At 37.9% G+C, this 18701-nt stretch overlaps 1 protein-coding gene across 3 annotated transcripts in view; it reads left to right on the forward strand.

The window, feature by feature from the left end:
- The window catches only part of arhgef12a (Rho guanine nucleotide exchange factor (GEF) 12a), a 49071-nt gene that overhangs the window by 10692 nt on the left and 19678 nt on the right, over positions 1-18701 (forward strand). For 2 of the 3 annotated variants that reach the window (XM_084126701.1, XM_084126702.1), the window contains exons 3-17: positions 7400-7494; positions 9594-9650; positions 11756-11854; positions 12704-12753; positions 12963-13020; positions 13101-13273; positions 13437-13511; positions 13954-14064; positions 14925-15032; positions 15176-15304; positions 15387-15485; positions 15566-15676; positions 16982-17080; positions 17557-17599; positions 18517-18622. In XM_084126701.1, the coding sequence (XP_083982827.1) occupies positions 7400-7494; positions 9594-9650; positions 11756-11854; positions 12704-12753; positions 12963-13020; positions 13101-13273; positions 13437-13511; positions 13954-14064; positions 14925-15032; positions 15176-15304; positions 15387-15485; positions 15566-15676; positions 16982-17080; positions 17557-17599; positions 18517-18622 (1413 nt within the window). The remainder of the gene's footprint in view (positions 1-7399; positions 7495-9593; positions 9651-11755; positions 11855-12703; positions 12754-12962; positions 13021-13100; positions 13274-13436; positions 13512-13953; positions 14065-14924; positions 15033-15175; positions 15305-15386; positions 15486-15565; positions 15677-16981; positions 17081-17556; positions 17600-18516; positions 18623-18701) is intronic. The other variant, XM_084126703.1, reaches the window with a different exon arrangement.

Here is an 18701-nt window from a genome sequence, read left to right on the forward strand (position 1 = left end):
GTGTGATGCAAGAAGAGATTTGTGGCTGCTCAGCATGACATTAAAGCAACCTGCTAGTGTTATTTTCAACATAACCATTTTCAAAATGACCATCTAATAATCTCTATTCCCTATGCCATATTGTGTTATATATGTCTGATATATTCCTTTTCCCTTTGTAGTCTTGGCTTATGCAATCCCTGGCCTTCTGTGCCAAGTGGAGACCAGACTGCTGTGCTGTATTTTCTCCGGTGCATTAAGCTGTGACTGAAAAGTGTGGGGAGAGAGAGACGACTGCCTCTCTGCAGAAAGCGATTGGATATGATTTATTCGCCTGTCCTTTTCTCCCTCACGCTGTGTGGACGCTTAAATCTTATGTATTTTCTGGGGCAGCGTGGATTCGTGGAAAGGCGGGCACACTGGGCCGAGATTAATCCTGTGTGCTGCGTGATTCACTGCTGTGAGATGGCATGACAGTTGGCTGCAGGATTAACACGGCTCTGATGCACTAAAATATTCATTTTCTTTTCAGACGTTCATGAGTATTAAAGGAAAATACAGGCTAAATACAAATTAAAGGGATTGTCCAGCCAAAAATAAAAATTCTGCCATTTCTTCTGTGGAATACGAAAGATGATATTTTGAAAAATGTAGCTCACTGGAAAATCATTTTATCTTACTTATTTATTTTTATTTGATCTTATTTTATAAGCGATACATGTTGCCTGTAGCAAGGACCGTTCTAAACTATTTTTATTAATTTATTTATTTAGTGGTACAGTTTTCATAACCCTGCCTGGAGCAAAGACCATTTTCAAAATGAATTAATTAAAAAATATATTTATTTTATTTACTTTAGTTATTATTTATTTAATTCAGTACTGCTTCTTCATGAGCATAACACATTAAATCACTGTTGCCAACACAAGGTTTGCTGCTAGAATTAAGAATTTCTAATATATAATAAATCTGAATGGATATGTAGTCAGAGGCTTAGGCTAATTAATAATTAATGGTGTCTGCAGTGTTTTGTTTGGGGTGCTTGGCATAAACGCTGGCCGAAACTCTCTAAGTTGCAGAGCATGAAGCCTCTTTAGCAGCTTTTTCTAATTAGCAGGCTGTCAATCTTTAGTTTTTGACAGAGTAGGACCTGTGTCGATAGTTATCTTTTGTTTTGGGAGGTATGGATCGTTATGAGTTCTGACTGGCTTTCGGCGTCAGCTTGTCCTCTTGACCTTGGTGGCAACTGAGTGTGTTGTGAACTTGGCTTACTCTCTGCTTTCCCACCTCCTCCTGCAATATCAAAGAATTTAAACGGACAATCTAGCGTGAAGAAATGCACATCCTCCAGCCCTGTCAGGACGGGTGATTGAGTTTATTGGAGCAGAAAAGGAAAATCTCCCCAGGCCGCTGCCGCTCAGCTCCCCCGTTCCTCATTGTGATGTCACCTGGGGGAGGGGCCGGTCATTTCAGAGACCCAACTCGACCCATGTCATCTGACATTACCCCAAATGACACTTCCACATTCACTTACCTATTCAGTTATTTTCTTTTCACTTTTGCTCTCACTTCCCATTATTACCCTGACTGTATCTGTGTGTGTGCATGCTCACAAGCACACACATACTCTGCTCTTGTTTGATCATGTCATTACTCAGTCATCACTGTTTAATGGGTTTTAACAGCTGATGTTTGGAGCAAATGCGGGCTCCTGTTAGAGCCAGTTGGTGCGCTTTTAGGGCCATAAAGACTCTTCTATCCATCCACAAAGCATTTGTCCTCTTCTTATTTGCTTAGATGCTTCCTGGATTTGGTTGTTGATTTTGGTTCATTATGGCCATAGATATAGCCTTTATTTGTTAAATGACTTAATTGTTATTCTGTGAAAAGACATCTGCAATGTTAATGTTTCTGTTTGCTTCCGCTTCACTTATTCCCACTGACTCCAGCAGCCAAAATTTGATAGATCTGCAAAAGAGACCTCATCGCCTTGGAGTGGGTGGTTTTGTCTCTCATAGTTTTGTGCCTTATAGTTAAGGCAAGTTCCCCATTTGGCATTTTTAGGAGAAGTGAAAGGCTATAGTGTACATTTACTATGTGTATCTATGTGATTTTATGTCTTGCATAGACTTTGTTAAACAAGTATTTGTGTGTGTGTGTGTGTGTGTGTGTGTGTGTGTGTATATATATATATATATAATGTATATGTATATGTGTGTGTGTGTATATCATACATTTTTGATATATTTAATAATGTAATAATTTCAAAGTTAATCTCCAAATGAATGTAGAAACAACATAAAGACAGTATATTTTAAATACTTGTTTAATGGTATCTTTTTATGAATGAAGGTCAGTATCACTGATTCTAGATACTGATGTCTCAATGAAATTGATTTTTTTTTAAAACATTAATTATAGCCATTCAATACTAAAGTGTAATTGAAAGCTATCAATTAAAACAAAACAAAACAAATAAAAATATAACAACTTTTAATTTAAGTGAACTTAATACAATCCTCACATAAACCCGTAATAAATGTCATATTTAACATGTGCCTTTCCTACCTACCTAACAGGTAGGAAATATACAGAAATTTAATAAAGTTTCTAAATTAAATATAGATTAATCCTTATTAAAGCTACAAAAGTTTTTTAATCAAGAGCAGTGAGTAATTTTCTCTGTTACCTTTGTTCTTTTATTAACATTAATAACAGACAGCATTAGTGGCTTCTGTCACTTTAAGATCTGCCACTGCTGCACATGATGCGAATCTTACACGTGTCTCATTTTCTCACAACTCTTTACGTTTACGACTTTATTTAACTTATTTAAGACTTCTATTATGAGGATACTCGACAAAACTGACATGATGTTACAATTTACTTGTCGTAATTGATATTGATTTACACTGGGTAATGGTTGTGTTATGGTATGTTTCATTTAATGTTTGACCGTTTTGTTATAAACCTTTACAATATATTCAAACAAACTACATTACCCATGAGCAGTGGCGAGGAAGTGGAGCTGGGAGGGGAGCGTCAGTCCACTAAACGCGCTGCGCTCTATGCTTTTTTATGCTTTGTAACGTTTGTTTATCATCTAATCTTGTTCAGTAAAGTTTCCCGTAAAGCTGAGATGACGTCAGTCTCATTATTTTGCTCCAAACTATTTAACATTTTGGCATAATTCTGTGTGTTCATGTTCGTTCAAGCGTGAAAGAGAACTCGATTCTGGCACGCTGTCTGTGCGCATGATACTGGCGCGCATCTTTCTGTGCCGTGTGTGTGTGATGTCAGTTACCGCATTAAATAGTTTCAGTAATTTAGAATCCGCTTTTTTTTTTAATTTTCTTTTATGGTTCAAAATTAAAATAAAAAAAGAGAGAAATCTGCTGGCTCGGTCAGCCCAGTGTTTAACAGAAAATATTTAGGTTTTAGCAACATATTTTTAGTCTTTTTTTTAATTACATTTAAATTATTAGAAATATTCAAATATGTTTAGAATTTTTTATGTTATCATTAAAATTTATTTTTTTATTTGAAAAACAAGTTATAACTATTCATTTGTTGGGTTGTTAGCTATGATCAAATTGAACTGCTATACTAACTTCATGACCGATATGAATTCTAAAACATTGCTGGAACGTCATGATATAAAATGACATCCTATCATTTGTGTATATATTTTTGTGACCCAGATGACTTACTTTTGTGACAAATTTAATTATAGTTAAAAAGTATAAATGATAAGATTAAAATTGTGTAAATTAGCAATTCAACCGCACTACAATGTTAAAATGTGTATTTAAGTTGCAAATCAAGAAGATCTTCTGTGATAAATGAAATCATGTATTTCAATCTATGTATTATATTTCATATCTAACCATCATAAAACATTACTTTATTACAAGACTATATTGTGAGTCCTAGTCCTGTGGTGTGTCTTGACTTGAGATTGCCTCTGACTGTCCCTTGTGTCAAGTCACTGGTCTGACGCACACAGACATTTGCTGAAAAACGTACATGGCCATTTGGAGGAGTGCAGCCGTATTCATGGGGGTGATGTCATGAGTTGGAGCACAGAGGTCCTCTAGACCGCACTGGATAAAGACAGCATGTGCTTTTTCTTCTGCACAGTCACTGTTCCTTCTCTCTCTCTTCTCTCTGCCAGCCCAGCACTCACTTGTCTTTTCCTCCAGCGCTCTATCCAGCAATAATATCATCCTCCAGCTCTCTGCACCCCCTATCTTCCTGCCAGCCTGCCCACCACGACCTGAACATTACACCACCACATGCACACACATAATGCATGCACTCAAGAAATCTGTGAGCTAAAAAGTGTGGAAAAGATGGGACGACTTAGCCCATTATTCCTTTAAGTGGTTTCTGACAAACACGCCTTTCAGAGTTGAGTAATTGGGGTGTCCCTCATCCAGGCCTTTCTGGCTTCATGTGGATCGTTTTTCCATTATTACACAAAACCTCATTTGAGCAGAGAACCCACCCCTCTTCCCCTGTCATTCTTGCACTTGCTTTACCCTTCCAACTCGGCTCCATTGCCACCACCTCCTTCTCCAGGAGTGAAGATGGCCTCCCTTGCATCACTGCTGTGACTCCTACATTACAACTTCGCCTGACTCTACAGAGGCTAGACCAGTTGGAGACGAACTGAAAAATAATTATTAAAACTTTTATGAATAAGCATTACAGTAACAGATGTGGACGTAAGCACAAATACACAAATGGCAGTATTCTTATGTGAACCATCAGCATGCATGATACATCATGGAGAGAATAACATGTAAAAGGTACGATTATTGGCTGCTTTGGTTGTTTGGATATACTTTTCCATTCCTCCTCTTTGGCGGGAGGTTTTTAGCTGAGCAGACCATGGAACGTTTCACAAGCATTTTCATAAATGGCCCATTCAGTTCCCTCAAACTGCTCTCAAAAGGATCCTGTGTTGCTACAGAAAGCTCTGATACAAGCAAGAACAGTGTGCTATACCACTGCCCCTGCTCGAAGACTTAAGATCTATACAATTGTTTTGACCGTTTTCATAGGGATAATTCACCTGGAAATGAAAATTTTCACTTACTCACATTCATGTTGTTCTAAAGGTCCTGTATCAGGGTATTTCCAGTTTTTTTTTTGGATGTGACGGATGAACACGGTCACACACACACACACACACACACACACACACACACACACACAGGAAAGTACCCTACCCATGTGAACTGTAAGCCAGTACTGACAATAAATCCAAAATAAATGCAAAGAAACAGTTTGTAGTATTATCTTATTCTATTTATCCATGAAATGAAAAAATAATCACTACACAGGACAGATCATAAAACAAAGTGCTTAGAACTATTTTATATTTAAAATCTGTAAATTTTTGTGAAAAGTTAGTAAAGAAAAGAACAAATGAACAACACATTGCATAGAAAAAGTGGCGGCTTAATACACAGATCCTGGAAGAAGGTAATGGAGGTTTGGAACAACATGAGAGTGAGAGTTTTCAGTTTTTAGAAAGAACTGTCCTTTTAAGTGTGTCAGTCTTTCTGATTTGGGTCTCAGTCATTCTAATGTTGACTGGTAATTTAAACTTGTAATATTAGTGGTTATTAGCTCTCATGTTTAGATTAAACATCTAAAACTAGATTCTCAACTAGATTAAAGACGCATCTTTTCGGCCAGGCATTCATATAATATTGTTAATCTTACAGTTCAAACTACAATCCGGCCTCTAGTTCATAAATGCCAGAGGAGAACTGGCCCCCGACTGAGCCTGGGTTCTCCCAAGGTTTTTTTTCTCTCCATTAGGTCACCTGATGGAGTTTTAGGACACCATTAGGTCACTTGGAGTTTTTTCGGTTCCTTGCCACTGTTGCCTTTGGCTTGCTCAGTTGGGGATATTTTTGGGATATTTAATTTTATTATATCAATCAATAAATTCCACTAGAAACAAACCTTGTTGTATTATTTTATTTTAATTTAATACTGTGAAGCTGCTTTGATACAATCTGTATTGTGAAAAGCGCTATACAAATATACTTGATTTGATTTGATTTGATTTGATTTGATGTTAAATCTAAGATGGGTTGTGCTTTGTGAAACAGTGGATATTTTTATTTTACATTTTATTTTTTATTTTACACGTGACAGTTGGAGTAAATGTGGAAATTGTGGCCCCTATGGGGAGTGGGAACAGGATTGCTTATGTTATCCTGTGCCGGCATTCAATGTTAATTTTATTAATTGACTTTAAATTGAAAAGTCAGTGATTGACGGCTGTTCTCTCATTAGACTTATCTAGTTTACCAGCGGTGACAAATTGCCCTGTGCAATCTACGGTCCTCATAAAGGGTGGGCTAATCTCAGCGAGTCCTTTCCATTACTTCGCTGCAGTGTTAATTTCACAGTTAGCTGACCTCTGAAGCAATCTTAGAAAAGTTGGTTAAGCCTTCATGCTATTATTCCCAGTGTTCAGACTCAGAGCAACATTGCAAATGTCTTACGCTTCACGTTAAGGGTTAAGATTCAACTCTCTCTGATACCGTCCTGTAATTAACCGGCCGTTTGGCTGACCCGTAGAATGAGTTCAAAATCGATGAGCTGTCAGGCTGACAGACAAATGTGATGTTTAGCTGCCCCTCCATCGTTTAAAATGCTGAAGTGATAGTTTTGTGTGGATGTTTCTCATTGAGCACATTATTTTCAGTCAGTTTGGTGGTCTGCAGGGTCCACAGGTCAAGCACGCGAGCCCAGGTGAAGGAAATGGCAGCGGGCTGTTAGTACAGTGGCTCTCAGTAAGACAGGCCTACAAAGGGCTTCTTCAGCACTGTGTCCCATCACTGGCTGGCCTACAGAACAAAGGTTTCTCACACAGCCTGTGAGCGGGAAGCAGAGCACTGTTAAACACACTCGCCCCGCCTCACCTCACCTTACTGCCGAGGCTACTTTTAGACCTGGATTCATACTGCTGTACGCAGGCTTTTCCACTTGCTCTTCTGATAAAGAACCAGCAGGACTCACGCGGAGCCTCTTAATTTATGCGTTTAATGAATAGGGCTACATAAGCTCGGTGGGACACATCTGTTGTCCTAGCAGGAAGTTAACAAAAGCAAAAAGCACACAGCAAGATGAAACTACTCAACACTACGCAATACACAGTGTCATCAGTCAATGCACTTAAAGCTGGTCTGAATTAATGGCTGACGATATGAGTTCTTTCATGTCATTGTTGATATCTAGAGAGCATGTGGCCGATATAATGCTGATAAATACATAGTACGATTTTATGCTGGCATGTGAGACATTTTACAAATGGTGTATTGTTATATTTTAGTTGCAGGGTTGTTAGTGTGTTTCATTGACCTTGCCCATTGATTTCTCCTGTTTGTGTTTGCAGAACCAGTAGCATTCTCAACAGAGACCACCCTCCCGACAAAAGGCCCAAAAGTGATAAGCTGCCCGGTACCCCTACACACGAGTTTGACCCTACAGGTAAGTGACGACGGGCACTTTCATTCTTACTTGTCTTTCACACTCACACAGAATAGTAGTGTTTAGCTGTACTAAAGAGTGTCCTGACTGCTCGTGTGCATGTGGTGTGGACCGAAGCACACTGCTCCTCTCACACGGTCTCTCTTTAGACTCTAAAATGGAAACAGTTTCCTCCACACAGCACAGATGGAAGGCTGTGCCTGTCCACTAACTGCAGTGGAACGGCTTTAAACAGCGGCATGATTCATACTTGCTGACCATAAACGATGCACATGTTCCTGGCCCCAGTTTTGGCAGTTGAAAGATATTGTCAGTGTGTTTTTCTTTCAAGTTTTGCCTCTGTTTTTCCTCTCAGCTGCTGGGGAGAGTAGAGAAGGAAAATGTGCATGGCCGTTAATGTGATGTTTATGGTGAAGAACACTGTAATAATCGTATCGATTAAAATACGTGCATGGCCGTTAATGTGATGTTTATGGTGAAGAACACTGTAATAATCGTATCGATTAAAATACGATTCACATTGTTTGGAATGAGAGATGTTTTCCTGTTCGATTGAAAGTCGCTTGTGTGTCTGAATGAGATAATGGCAGAATTTCCTCAGGGCTCTTTTCATAGATTTCCGAGCTATTCTGAAGCAGTTTTCACGTGTGTAGTTTTATTGATTACTTTTTGTTCTTGCATAAATGTCTCACTTTCACATATGAGTTGGAGGGAATAGTGGTGAATGCAGGAAGTGATGCATGTTTATTTTGGTGTTGGACTCGCCTCATCTGAAGCATGACTAAACCACCTTAACCACGGTGTCCTCTAGGGCTGGGCGATATAGCTAAAAATATGAAATATTTTTTCATTCTTTTGACAATATCTGATATTGTCTGTTTGTTCTGAATCATTTTTTTCCAGTCAGGAGCCATAATTTCAACCAAACGGCCATAGTTGTCAAGGACGATCAAAGTGTTTAATGCAAAAACGTAATATATAACATTTAATAACATAAAATAATAATAAATGGTAATATTTACATACATATATTTTTATTAAAACATTTTATTGCCTACTTAAATTCAAATTAGAGATGCTGTTTAAATATCCCTGCCCTAACGTTCTTATGCTCACTAATGTCAAATTTAGAGGCCAAACAAAAATATTTATTTAGTAAATAAAAATTGCATTCAAATCATTGTATTATTCGCATGTTGCTTAATTTTAAATTTCCAGCAAAATAATTTGAGATCATATTGGCCCGGTTTCACAGACGGGGCTTAAATTAAGCCAGGATTAGGCCTTAGTTCAATTAGGGTGTTTAAGTAGCTTTTATTAACACACCTTAGAAAAAAACATGTACTGGTGTGCATCTTGAGACAAAACAATGGCAGTGACTTATTTTAATATATGTCATTGCAAGTTGCTTTGTTAAGACAGCTCAAACATGCATTTTAGTCTGGAACTATAAGCCTTGTCTGTGAAACTGGGGGATTATGATATATCGCCCAACCCTAATATCTTTCCAACATTCCTTTAGGAATGTCTGAGAAGTGTGGCTCTTTTGTGTGATACATTTCAGCCCAAAGTTGTAAAGCCTTACTTAAAGAGGTCAACCATTGTTATAAATCTTGTATATCCTGTGTCAAAGAATATCACTGATTACATTTTTGTGAGAAATTTAAGTAGGGATTAAAATAAAAAAATTGTATCCACAATTTGCTCTCTTGTGTTATGAGTAACAATGATGTATATATTTTAATATATGCATCATTGCGTAACCACTTTTGAGAATGTTATCTCTCATTAAAGCGTTTTTCACCCCAAACCCTGTTGGTTATATTTGCATTTGTGCCGATCATTGATTTCTGGGTTAACACCCGGGGACCTTAATACCTGAACACCTTATTAATCATTTCAGGGGGAGACACTTTGTTAATATGTAAGACCTTGGGGAATTAACTGTTTATCAATAGACAATGACCCACTCCAAAACAGCCACACTTTGTGTATTTGTGCCATTGCTCTTTTTTTTCATTTAAGTCCTCTCTCTGTGTCCTCTGTGATGTGTGTGTGCGTGTGTGTCCCTTGTTGTATCATGCTGTTGTGTTGCTCAGACGTGCTGGTGCAGAAGAGTGGATTTGTAGTGGCTGACAGGAGACCTGAGTCTTGTGGTAAGATGATCACACTGTTGCTGTGTTTCTAGCTCTCTTTCCTCCTGATAGGGGGATTCTCCTCTCCCGCACTGTGAAGTCCAAGTGTTAGCAGCATTTATTCAAGTCGATTTTGGGCTGTGTGTGTATTATTGGACAATATCAGAAAGATAGCATTATTCTTAAAGGCTTAGAGAGAGTCTGAATGCTCAGTTTAAAGACCTGATCACTGTTTATACTTAATTTAATTCCATTTCAAGGTTATTTGTATAGCACTTTTCAGAATACATATAGTTTCAAAGCAGCTTCACAGAAAATGCTTGTTTCAATGATACAAGTAGGAAGTATTCTTTCTGTTATTGGTTACTTCCTGATTGACTTTTACTTCAATTACATTGCACCATTTCATATTTATAAATGTCATTTTTTATCGGTGAACAAAGGGAAAAATGGTGCTCTTCTTTGCAATACTGTTTGAATGATCAAAAATTATTCATAAGTTAAAAAGTTATTTGGTCAAATATGCAGTAAATCTATAATATTGTGAATATAACCTTTTTTATTTTAATATTTTAAAATGTAATTTATTCCTATGGTGGCAAAGCTGAATTTTCAGCATCATTACTCCAGTCTTCAGTGTCTCATGATCCTTAAGAAATCATTCTAATATGCTGATTTGCTGCTCAAGAAATACATTTCCTTTTCATTATCAATGTTGAAAAAGGTTATGTTGCTTAATCTTTTTAATCCACAATGGGTTTTTTTTATGATAGAAAGTTCAGAACAGCATTCATTTGAAATAGAATGTTTTGTAACATTATAAATGTGACTTTTGATCAATTAAATGCATCCTTGCTGAATAAAAGTATTAATTTATTTAACGAAAATTGTACTGACACCAAACTTTTGAATGGTAGTTATTATAACAATATATAATTGTGTAAATTAAGTGAACAGTTGAAGCCATTATTTAAATCTTTTGGGCAGATTGTAGTTTTGTTTCATTTAATTCTCATAAAAGAGAAACTATATATGTTATGTTATAACGGAATCAGAAAAAAGCTGTATTTAGAGGACAATTCAGCACATTTTTTCAATATATTTAATTAATTTATTTGATATATCATTAATTTATTTTATTTATTGACATCTCCAATGAATTTTGGGGGTTAAATCTGACAGATGTGTCCCAAAAGTTAAACTTACCAATCCAAAATAACTTTGACTTGTAGAAAACATGTTTACAGTAATGCACTTGCAACATTACATTGGTTAGCATGTAAAAGGTTCACTTATCACTCTTTTGAAAGTTAAATTAGGTATTTCAAGTCATGATCATGTAAATCCGGCAACTTTCACATGACACATGCAAGGATACCAGGAAGATATGGAAACTCGGCCAACATTGGAAGTTCATCTAGAAAAACATTTTTTACTGAATAATTTGTGAAATGCTTCATATTTCTGCTTTAAACCCTTCAGTCGTCCCATAGACATCAAGTGCATTACTGAACTGTATTTACAAATGTATTTTACTGTATTTTACTAAATTTTTTCCTGTAGTATTCGACAGCCTACTGCAGACACAGATAGTAGAGCTCAAGTCATATTTATCCTTAATTTTTTTCACAGAAGGCAACTTGAAGACATAGATGTAGTTTTTTCTCTGTGACTATTTGATCAGTTTACATTGGAGTTCATACTCATTTCTGTGATAGTACTGCGGTTTTTGTATTCAAATCTGATTGGATGAGCTATCCATTTTGAAAGCAGGCCCATCTCTCATGCTAGCAGCATTAGAAGACCGTGATAACCCACACTTCCACACCACTATCATTTCCTGTATCTTTCCATTATCCCAGGAAGCTGGCTAGATTTTAATTCAGGCTGTGAAATTGATGCATCCAACTCTGCTCTCTCTGATTTTTTTTTAATGATACTCTCTAGTCTGCACTTTCTTGCACTGTCATTTCGATCAGGTATTTGAGTCATTGTTGCTGTAATCTGCTTTGATAGGCCTCTCCTGGTGAATACTTAAAAAAGGCATTGACAATCCAGTAAAATCAATTTCGTAGCTCCCTTCTTATAAAACTTTCTCTCTTGTTCTCTCTCTCCCTCCCTCCCAGGGCTGGTTCAGAGATGTGTGATCATTCAGAAAGATGAGAACGGCTTTGGGCTGACCGTCAGTGGGGACAACCCTGTTTTCGTACAACTCGTCAAACAGGGTAAGACGCCTGTCTAAGACGCCTATCTTTCTTTCTCTGCCCCCATCAGCTCCTGTGGGCATCTGTCACAGAGACTCTCCCCTCCCCGGGCTGATATGACTTGGCTGTAGGTCAGAAATGGAGCTGATGTGCTCTGACCAGGGCCAATTAGAGGACACACAAAGCATCTTAAAGGAGGTTGCATACACATTGAATAAAGTAGAAGGAACTATAAACAATCCCATAGTAGACCTTAGTCAGGGTCTATGGGATTTTTAAAAGGCTGTGAGGGACTGTAGTACAGTCCTTAACTGTACAGACTGTAGTGTTGTTGAACAACATGTACATTTTTCAGCTGAATAAACATTTTTCCAACAAAAATGACAGAATCCATGCCATTATAAAGATTTTAAGTCTATCCCTCACAGCATTGTTTTTATCCACGTGCATTTAAATATGCCGCCTACACTGAATATAAGCTTTGCCTGTTTTGTTTTTTTGGTGGCAAAAAAAAATAATAATAATTGTGCTTGTTATTTGTTGGTGTTTTTAAAAGTTTGAACAGAATTTTTTTTATTTTACTGTGTCCTAATGCACTCATAATTGCTCAGTTTTCTAAAATTCACTACAATTTAGTTCACACTGTAGTGAACGAGTCTGTAAGAGACAGTAAATGCATGAATGCACAAAATGGAGGTTTCACCATTTGCAAAATGACACTAAAAACCAATTTGTGTGCATTGTAAATGGAGCACATAAACCACACAGCAACCCCTTTAGCACTCTGCTAGAAGTACTGTCAACCACCCACCACACTAGATTATACTTTCAATTCATAAATCTTCACAATCATCTTCTGTCATTTGGTAGATGGCGCTGCCATGCGTGCAGGTGTTCAGACGGGGGACAGGATCATTAAGGTGAGACACTTACAGAGACAAGGTTACTATATGGAGCTGCCCACCCCTTCTCTCTCTTCACCACTGCATTTCTGCATGTGGAAGTCTGTTCTGCCACCTGCTGGTCACAAAGTTACCTCATGTTTGTGTCGGTGTAGGAGGAGAACTCGCATGTATATGTTTTTATAGTTAGTTTAATGCATTTTGTATGTTTTTCTCCTCTGCTTTAGGTGAACGGGACCTTGGTGACACAATCAAACCATGTGGAAGTGGTGAATTTAATCAAATGTGAGGACAAACCATGTGCTTAGTTAAAGATGGACACTTCATATTTCCACCGCTCACCCAAATTCATTTGTTCTTCACAGCCGGTTCTTATGTGGCCCTCACATTATTAGGCCGACCTCCCGGGTCGCCCCAGATCCCCCTCTCTGAGGTGGACGTGGGTCTTGGGTCACCGGGGTGTTTCGGGGACCCTTTTGTTATATCTCCCAACTCTTACAATGCAGCGGAACGCACCTCCTCTCCCCTTGTACCATGGGTAAGCACCCCATACATTCTTGTGGTCCAATATTGAAATGTTTTTATATCTGGTATTTATTTGTTTATCAGTTTACTTCCTCATATCTCTCCTCCAATTAAATGACGTCATCTATATTTTTCATTTGCTCCTCCTTAACGTTTCTCAACCCAACCCTACATAGGAAGAGAACAGTGCTTCACACAACCAAAGAATGGACAACAAGAGGGTGGTGTCCAAGGAGCAACAGGACATGCAGGTCAGAATATAAATATCAGACTCAAAATTACTTAGTAGACTACTATAAGTAGACACATAGGCTACTTTAAACTTCACAAATATTCTGTAAAGTGTTGAGTGACAGAGTTGTATTGTTGCAGTATGACTTAAGTTGATAAGAATGAGGCCTTTCCTGTTGGGAGGTAATTTAGGCTCCAGTATAGCTGATAAGTGAGAGGGCAGACCTAAGTCCCTCCCACTATGTTTCGACAGTGCAGTTTTACCACCTTCGTAGTGCTTGTAAACAAAGATCTGTCATTTTGATTTTCTTGGAGAGCGACATAGAAGTAGACTTTTATAATACACTAAATAAAAGCATTGAGTGCCGAGCAGAGCAACATGTCAGAGCGGTTGTTAGATTGTACTTGACTGGGGTGTAAGAGGTCTGATTATATAGTATATGAAAATGTCTCATTCTTTAGGGACTAATGGAGGACTACAGTAGAACTCCTACGGCCAAACCACTACGGGACATCCAGGAAGCCAAGAAGCACATTCCACATCAGCAGGGCCAGCTCAACAGGGCTACACATGTATGACATTTCTGAACGGTTTCAATGATTTTCACATTTAAAGCATCATATTTATGTGAAATTTTATTTTGAACTTACTAAAAAAGTATTTGTAAAAAAAATCTTTAATGGGATCCTATTATGCTTTTTTCCATTTTCAAGTTTCTTTAATGTGTAAAATTTCTGTTTGAGTGTGAAAAAGGTCTGCAAAGTTACAAAGCACAAAGTCCACTCCAAAGGGAGTTACAGTGTTTTCCATATCAGTAAGCACTCTATCTGAACTCCCTGAAACACCTCAATTGTAGTCTTGAGTTTTCGTTCTGGAACATACACGTCACAATATCCTTCATTTTAATAATTCCTGACCAAGACATGCGCAAAAAAGGGGTGAGACCTGGTTGAGTTGTGTTAGTAATGAGTTGAAATTAGCAGTTATGGTTAGGGGTGTGACATTTCCAAAACACACTTGAAGTGGTTGACCAATCAGAACACACTTGTCCAGCCAACCAATCAGAGAACGTTTCACTTTTTGGAAGGAGGGACTTCATATAGATCGGAACAGAGCGTTACTGACAGACTGGGAAGAGAGTTGCTGTAGTAATATAAAATATTTGAGAGTTGCTGTAATATTTTTTTACATTCTTGCATTAAAGCCTATTTTAGTAGACCCCAAAAACATAATATGCACTAGAATATAGATTTTCAAAAGGCTGGATGGGGATAGTAATTGGCCGAATGGGAAAAGTTATTAGCCAATGTTAATTTGTCGGTATGAACAATATATTGCTTGACCACTTTTTCGAAGACTATGATAGTTTATAAAAATATCATGAATATCATTGAATTATGCCACATGAATTAACTATAAATCTGTGCTTTAGGAGGGTATGTGTCTCAGGAACAGTGAAGATGGCTGTTGGGTGGATGAGGATCAATTTAAGGGAGATTTCAGCCCGGAGGGTTTCTGGAGTGGAAGTTCAATATCATCTGTAAGTGTACTCTGCATTCTCTTTTTATGAGATATTTTCACTGATCTCAGCTGAACAGTGGCACTTATCATGAGTGTTCTCCGTGGCCCTTGTTCCTTCCGTCCCTGTGGTGTAATTAATTGTGTATATGGTGTGATGTGCAGGTCCAGCAACGGTTCTATCTGGCCTCTCCAGAGAGCCGAAGGGCCTCCAACTGTTCCAGTCCGAAGAGCACCCCCAGAGACAGCCTCAACTCCTGCTCGTCCCCTCAGGACGAGGACAGTTCTGACCTAGTGAGAACCATTCCTTTTGACAGACCTTACCGTCTAATTTCAGATCAACACGATTGTCACACCTCTCTGCTTCCTTTTGTAGGATTTTCGTTTCCAATCCTCCATAGGGAGCCCTCCCTCCCGCCTGGCTTCGGAGATCATTGCTGCTGAAGATGATGACTTTGACACCGAGCAGGAGCAGGTATTCTCAGTTCTTTTCCCTCAGTGTAGAAACCCTGATCTTGGTCACCTCACTCTCTAAACTGATCTGATGTGTTCCAGGTGAACGGCCAGTGCAGCTGCTTCCAGAGTATCGAGCTGCTCAAGACTCGCCCCGCTCATCTTGCCGCCTTCCTGCACCATGTGATCTCCCAGTTTGACCCTGCGCCACTGGTGAGTTCCAGCACTAATTAGAAGTGCTTGCTTAGGCAGGCAAGACAGAGACAAGGTTAAGCAAACAGATTTATGGGATTGCCTGACGGCCAATAAAACGGACGAAATATCCCATAGAGTTGGTTTGAGGAAGTGATTCAACCCAGATTTTTTTTTTACCAACTTTTCAAGCTACAAGTTTGTTTTACTAGCACATTCGCATCGATGAGGTTCGCCACACGTGAGAATTAATGTTTTGCCATGGATTATGCTTTTCATGAATGGAGGATCCAAAGCGTCTCATTCATCACAGAAAAAAGTGTATAAAACAGGGAAGCATGGCATATGCAATGTTCTATTGAAGTCTTCATATCACAACCTCTGATTTAACAAGATACACAATGAATGACAAAAAAAACACTCACAAATCTAAAAAATGCACTTACAAAAATCTGAATTTAATCTGATTTCAAACCACCTATGAAGGATTTAATGTGTTTTTTCTAGTGCTGTCAAAATTAGCGTGTTAGACAGGTAGAAAAGTCACAGGTAGGCTAAATATGACATTTATTACAATGGGTTTATGTGAAGAAGTTGAAAGTTTTTTTAAAGCCTAATAAATGCTGAAATTTATAGCTTTCAATTATACTGTAATGTTGAATGTCTATTATTTAATGTTTAAAAAACAAAACAAAACAAAAAATCATAGAGACATCAGTACCAGTATTAGTATCAGTGAAACTGGCCTTCATTCATTAGAAGATGCCATCATTTAAATCATTTAGATGCCAAGTATTTAAAATATACTGTCTTCAAGTTTTTTCTACATTAATTTGGAGAGTAACTGTGAAACTGTTACAATATAAAAATAGTAAATATTAATATTGCGATTAATCGCAATTGATGACAGATCAAATGTGCGATTAATTAGTTCGAATTAATTAATTAATCGATTGACAGCACTAGTTTTTCCTATTCAGACTACAAAAAAAATGGATTATCAGTTATTATAATTATCAATGTTGAAACGGTGATGGTTTTATTTTCAGGATTCTTTGTTGAATGAAGTTCAAAAGAACCACATTTATTTGAAATAGAAATTGTGACATTTTAAATGTCTTTACTGTCACTTTTGAGCAATTCAGTGCATTCTTGTTAAATAAAAGTAGAAATCTTACAACCTCAAAATTTTGAAACGTAGTGTATATTGGTGGTGACCATATCGGTATCAGCTATCAGTAATGTTTTCAATTTGAATCTGTCACAAATTAATTCACAAATCTGTCTCGCTAGTTCTCGCTCACTGAATCCCGCTTCCCTCCACAGCTCTGCTACCTGTACGCTGACCTCTACAAACAGACCAACTCCAAAGAAATGCGGCGCATCTTCATGGACTTCTTGACGTTCTTCATAGACCGGGGGGCAGTAAGTGGAGCTTTTCACACCTCATCCCTTCTCGCTCTAACCCGTCGTTGTCTGCGCTGTCTTGGTGTCATTTGGTCTGCGGGCATGTTGAGGCAACAGCCTGGATCCGCCCAGATCAACCGTGCCTTTTGTCCCGAGAGGTGTGTGGAAGGTTACTCCTTTCCCAGCACCCTCGGGGTCAGAAAGCAAACGCTCTCTCAGACAACCTTTTACCTTTCTCCGCGGTCATCGCATGTTGTTGTTCTCAAACTCAGTCTGAGTTTGTGAGTGGGTGCGAGTCTTCCCTGCAGCAAACTTTGTTCTCTTTCTGCCAGATGGACGGGTAGTTCATTTGGAAAATTGTTCATTTTTTTTCCCAGAGCTCAGCTGTTTTGTTACCTTGTTATTTTAGTGTTTGTAGTTATTTTGCAGGCAAAAAAAAAAAAAAACTTCTTTTGTAAGAAACCCCTTTTTAATTTATTATTTTCGTTCAACAGAATTTGAAGGTCGCTGTGCCTGAATCCATCTCCACTGAGCTCGGTAAGCACAGTTAATTTTAGAACCGTCTCAATGAAAGCACAAAACTTATTCACACCCTTGCAGTGTTGTTTCAACAGTCGTGTTTCTGTGTTCATTCAACATCCAACCACATAATCATTTCTCAGCCCTCTGTGGGAAACCTGCAATTGTTTAGAAGGCACAAATCCTGTTGAACATTCATGTTGACTCTCCATGTAATTATGGATTTAGCATCTGAAGCACTTGGTCACTCTGACCATGTGTCATGTTGACATTGCTTGAAGAGACAACATGTTTAGTGACTTCTACCCTCTGAATGGCTCAAATGAGCCGTTTCCTGTTGTTTACTGATCATAAATGGGTGTGTTTGAATGTGTATTTGTGAGAAAAGTATTTATGTATGTACCTACAGTAGCTGTAGGTTGGGGACAAAATTGTTCTTGATGGGGACATTCGAGGATGTCCTCAATAGGAAAATCGATTCATAAATAATGCAAATACAGGTTTTTTTTTTTACATTCTAAAAATGTGATGAGTTCTCTTTTAGGGTTAGTCTAAAGCAATTATAATTAAGTTTTATATTTAAACAAAGGAATTGAAGTCTATAATTTGTCCCCATTTAGATAGCTTAGTAATCTTAGTATCTTAGGTCTGATTTGTCCATAAAAGACCGCAACACCTGACATTGCCTAGATTATTTGACAAGCTAAGGGTCTTCATGAGAACTATGACTCAATTAACTTGATAGATAATGCTTTGATTAAAATTGAAAAATGTAATAAGAATTCAGTGATGGTTAGGGTCTAGAAATCTTAAATCAACTTTAAAACTATTGTGATATACTGGCATAATTTGTTACATCTCAATAAACAAAGAAAATCAACTTAAAAACAGTGAACGTGTATGATTGCTCTTTATTTTTCTGTATATGTTGTCAGAGCGGCGGAGACCAGAGCTGATTCCTGAGGAATTACACAGGCAGTACATACAGACAATGCAGGAAACGCTCCTTCCTTATGTTAACAGAAACTTGGAGGACTTCAGGTCAGGAATGTAGACATTCACCATCATAGCTAACCTGCGATGCCACATTGTTCTCATTCAGATTGACAGTAACACATTG

This window comes from Abramis brama, assembly GCF_963993115.1.
Source record: "Abramis brama genome assembly, chromosome: 10".
Lineage (NCBI taxonomy): Eukaryota > Metazoa > Chordata > Actinopteri > Cypriniformes > Leuciscidae > Abramis > Abramis brama.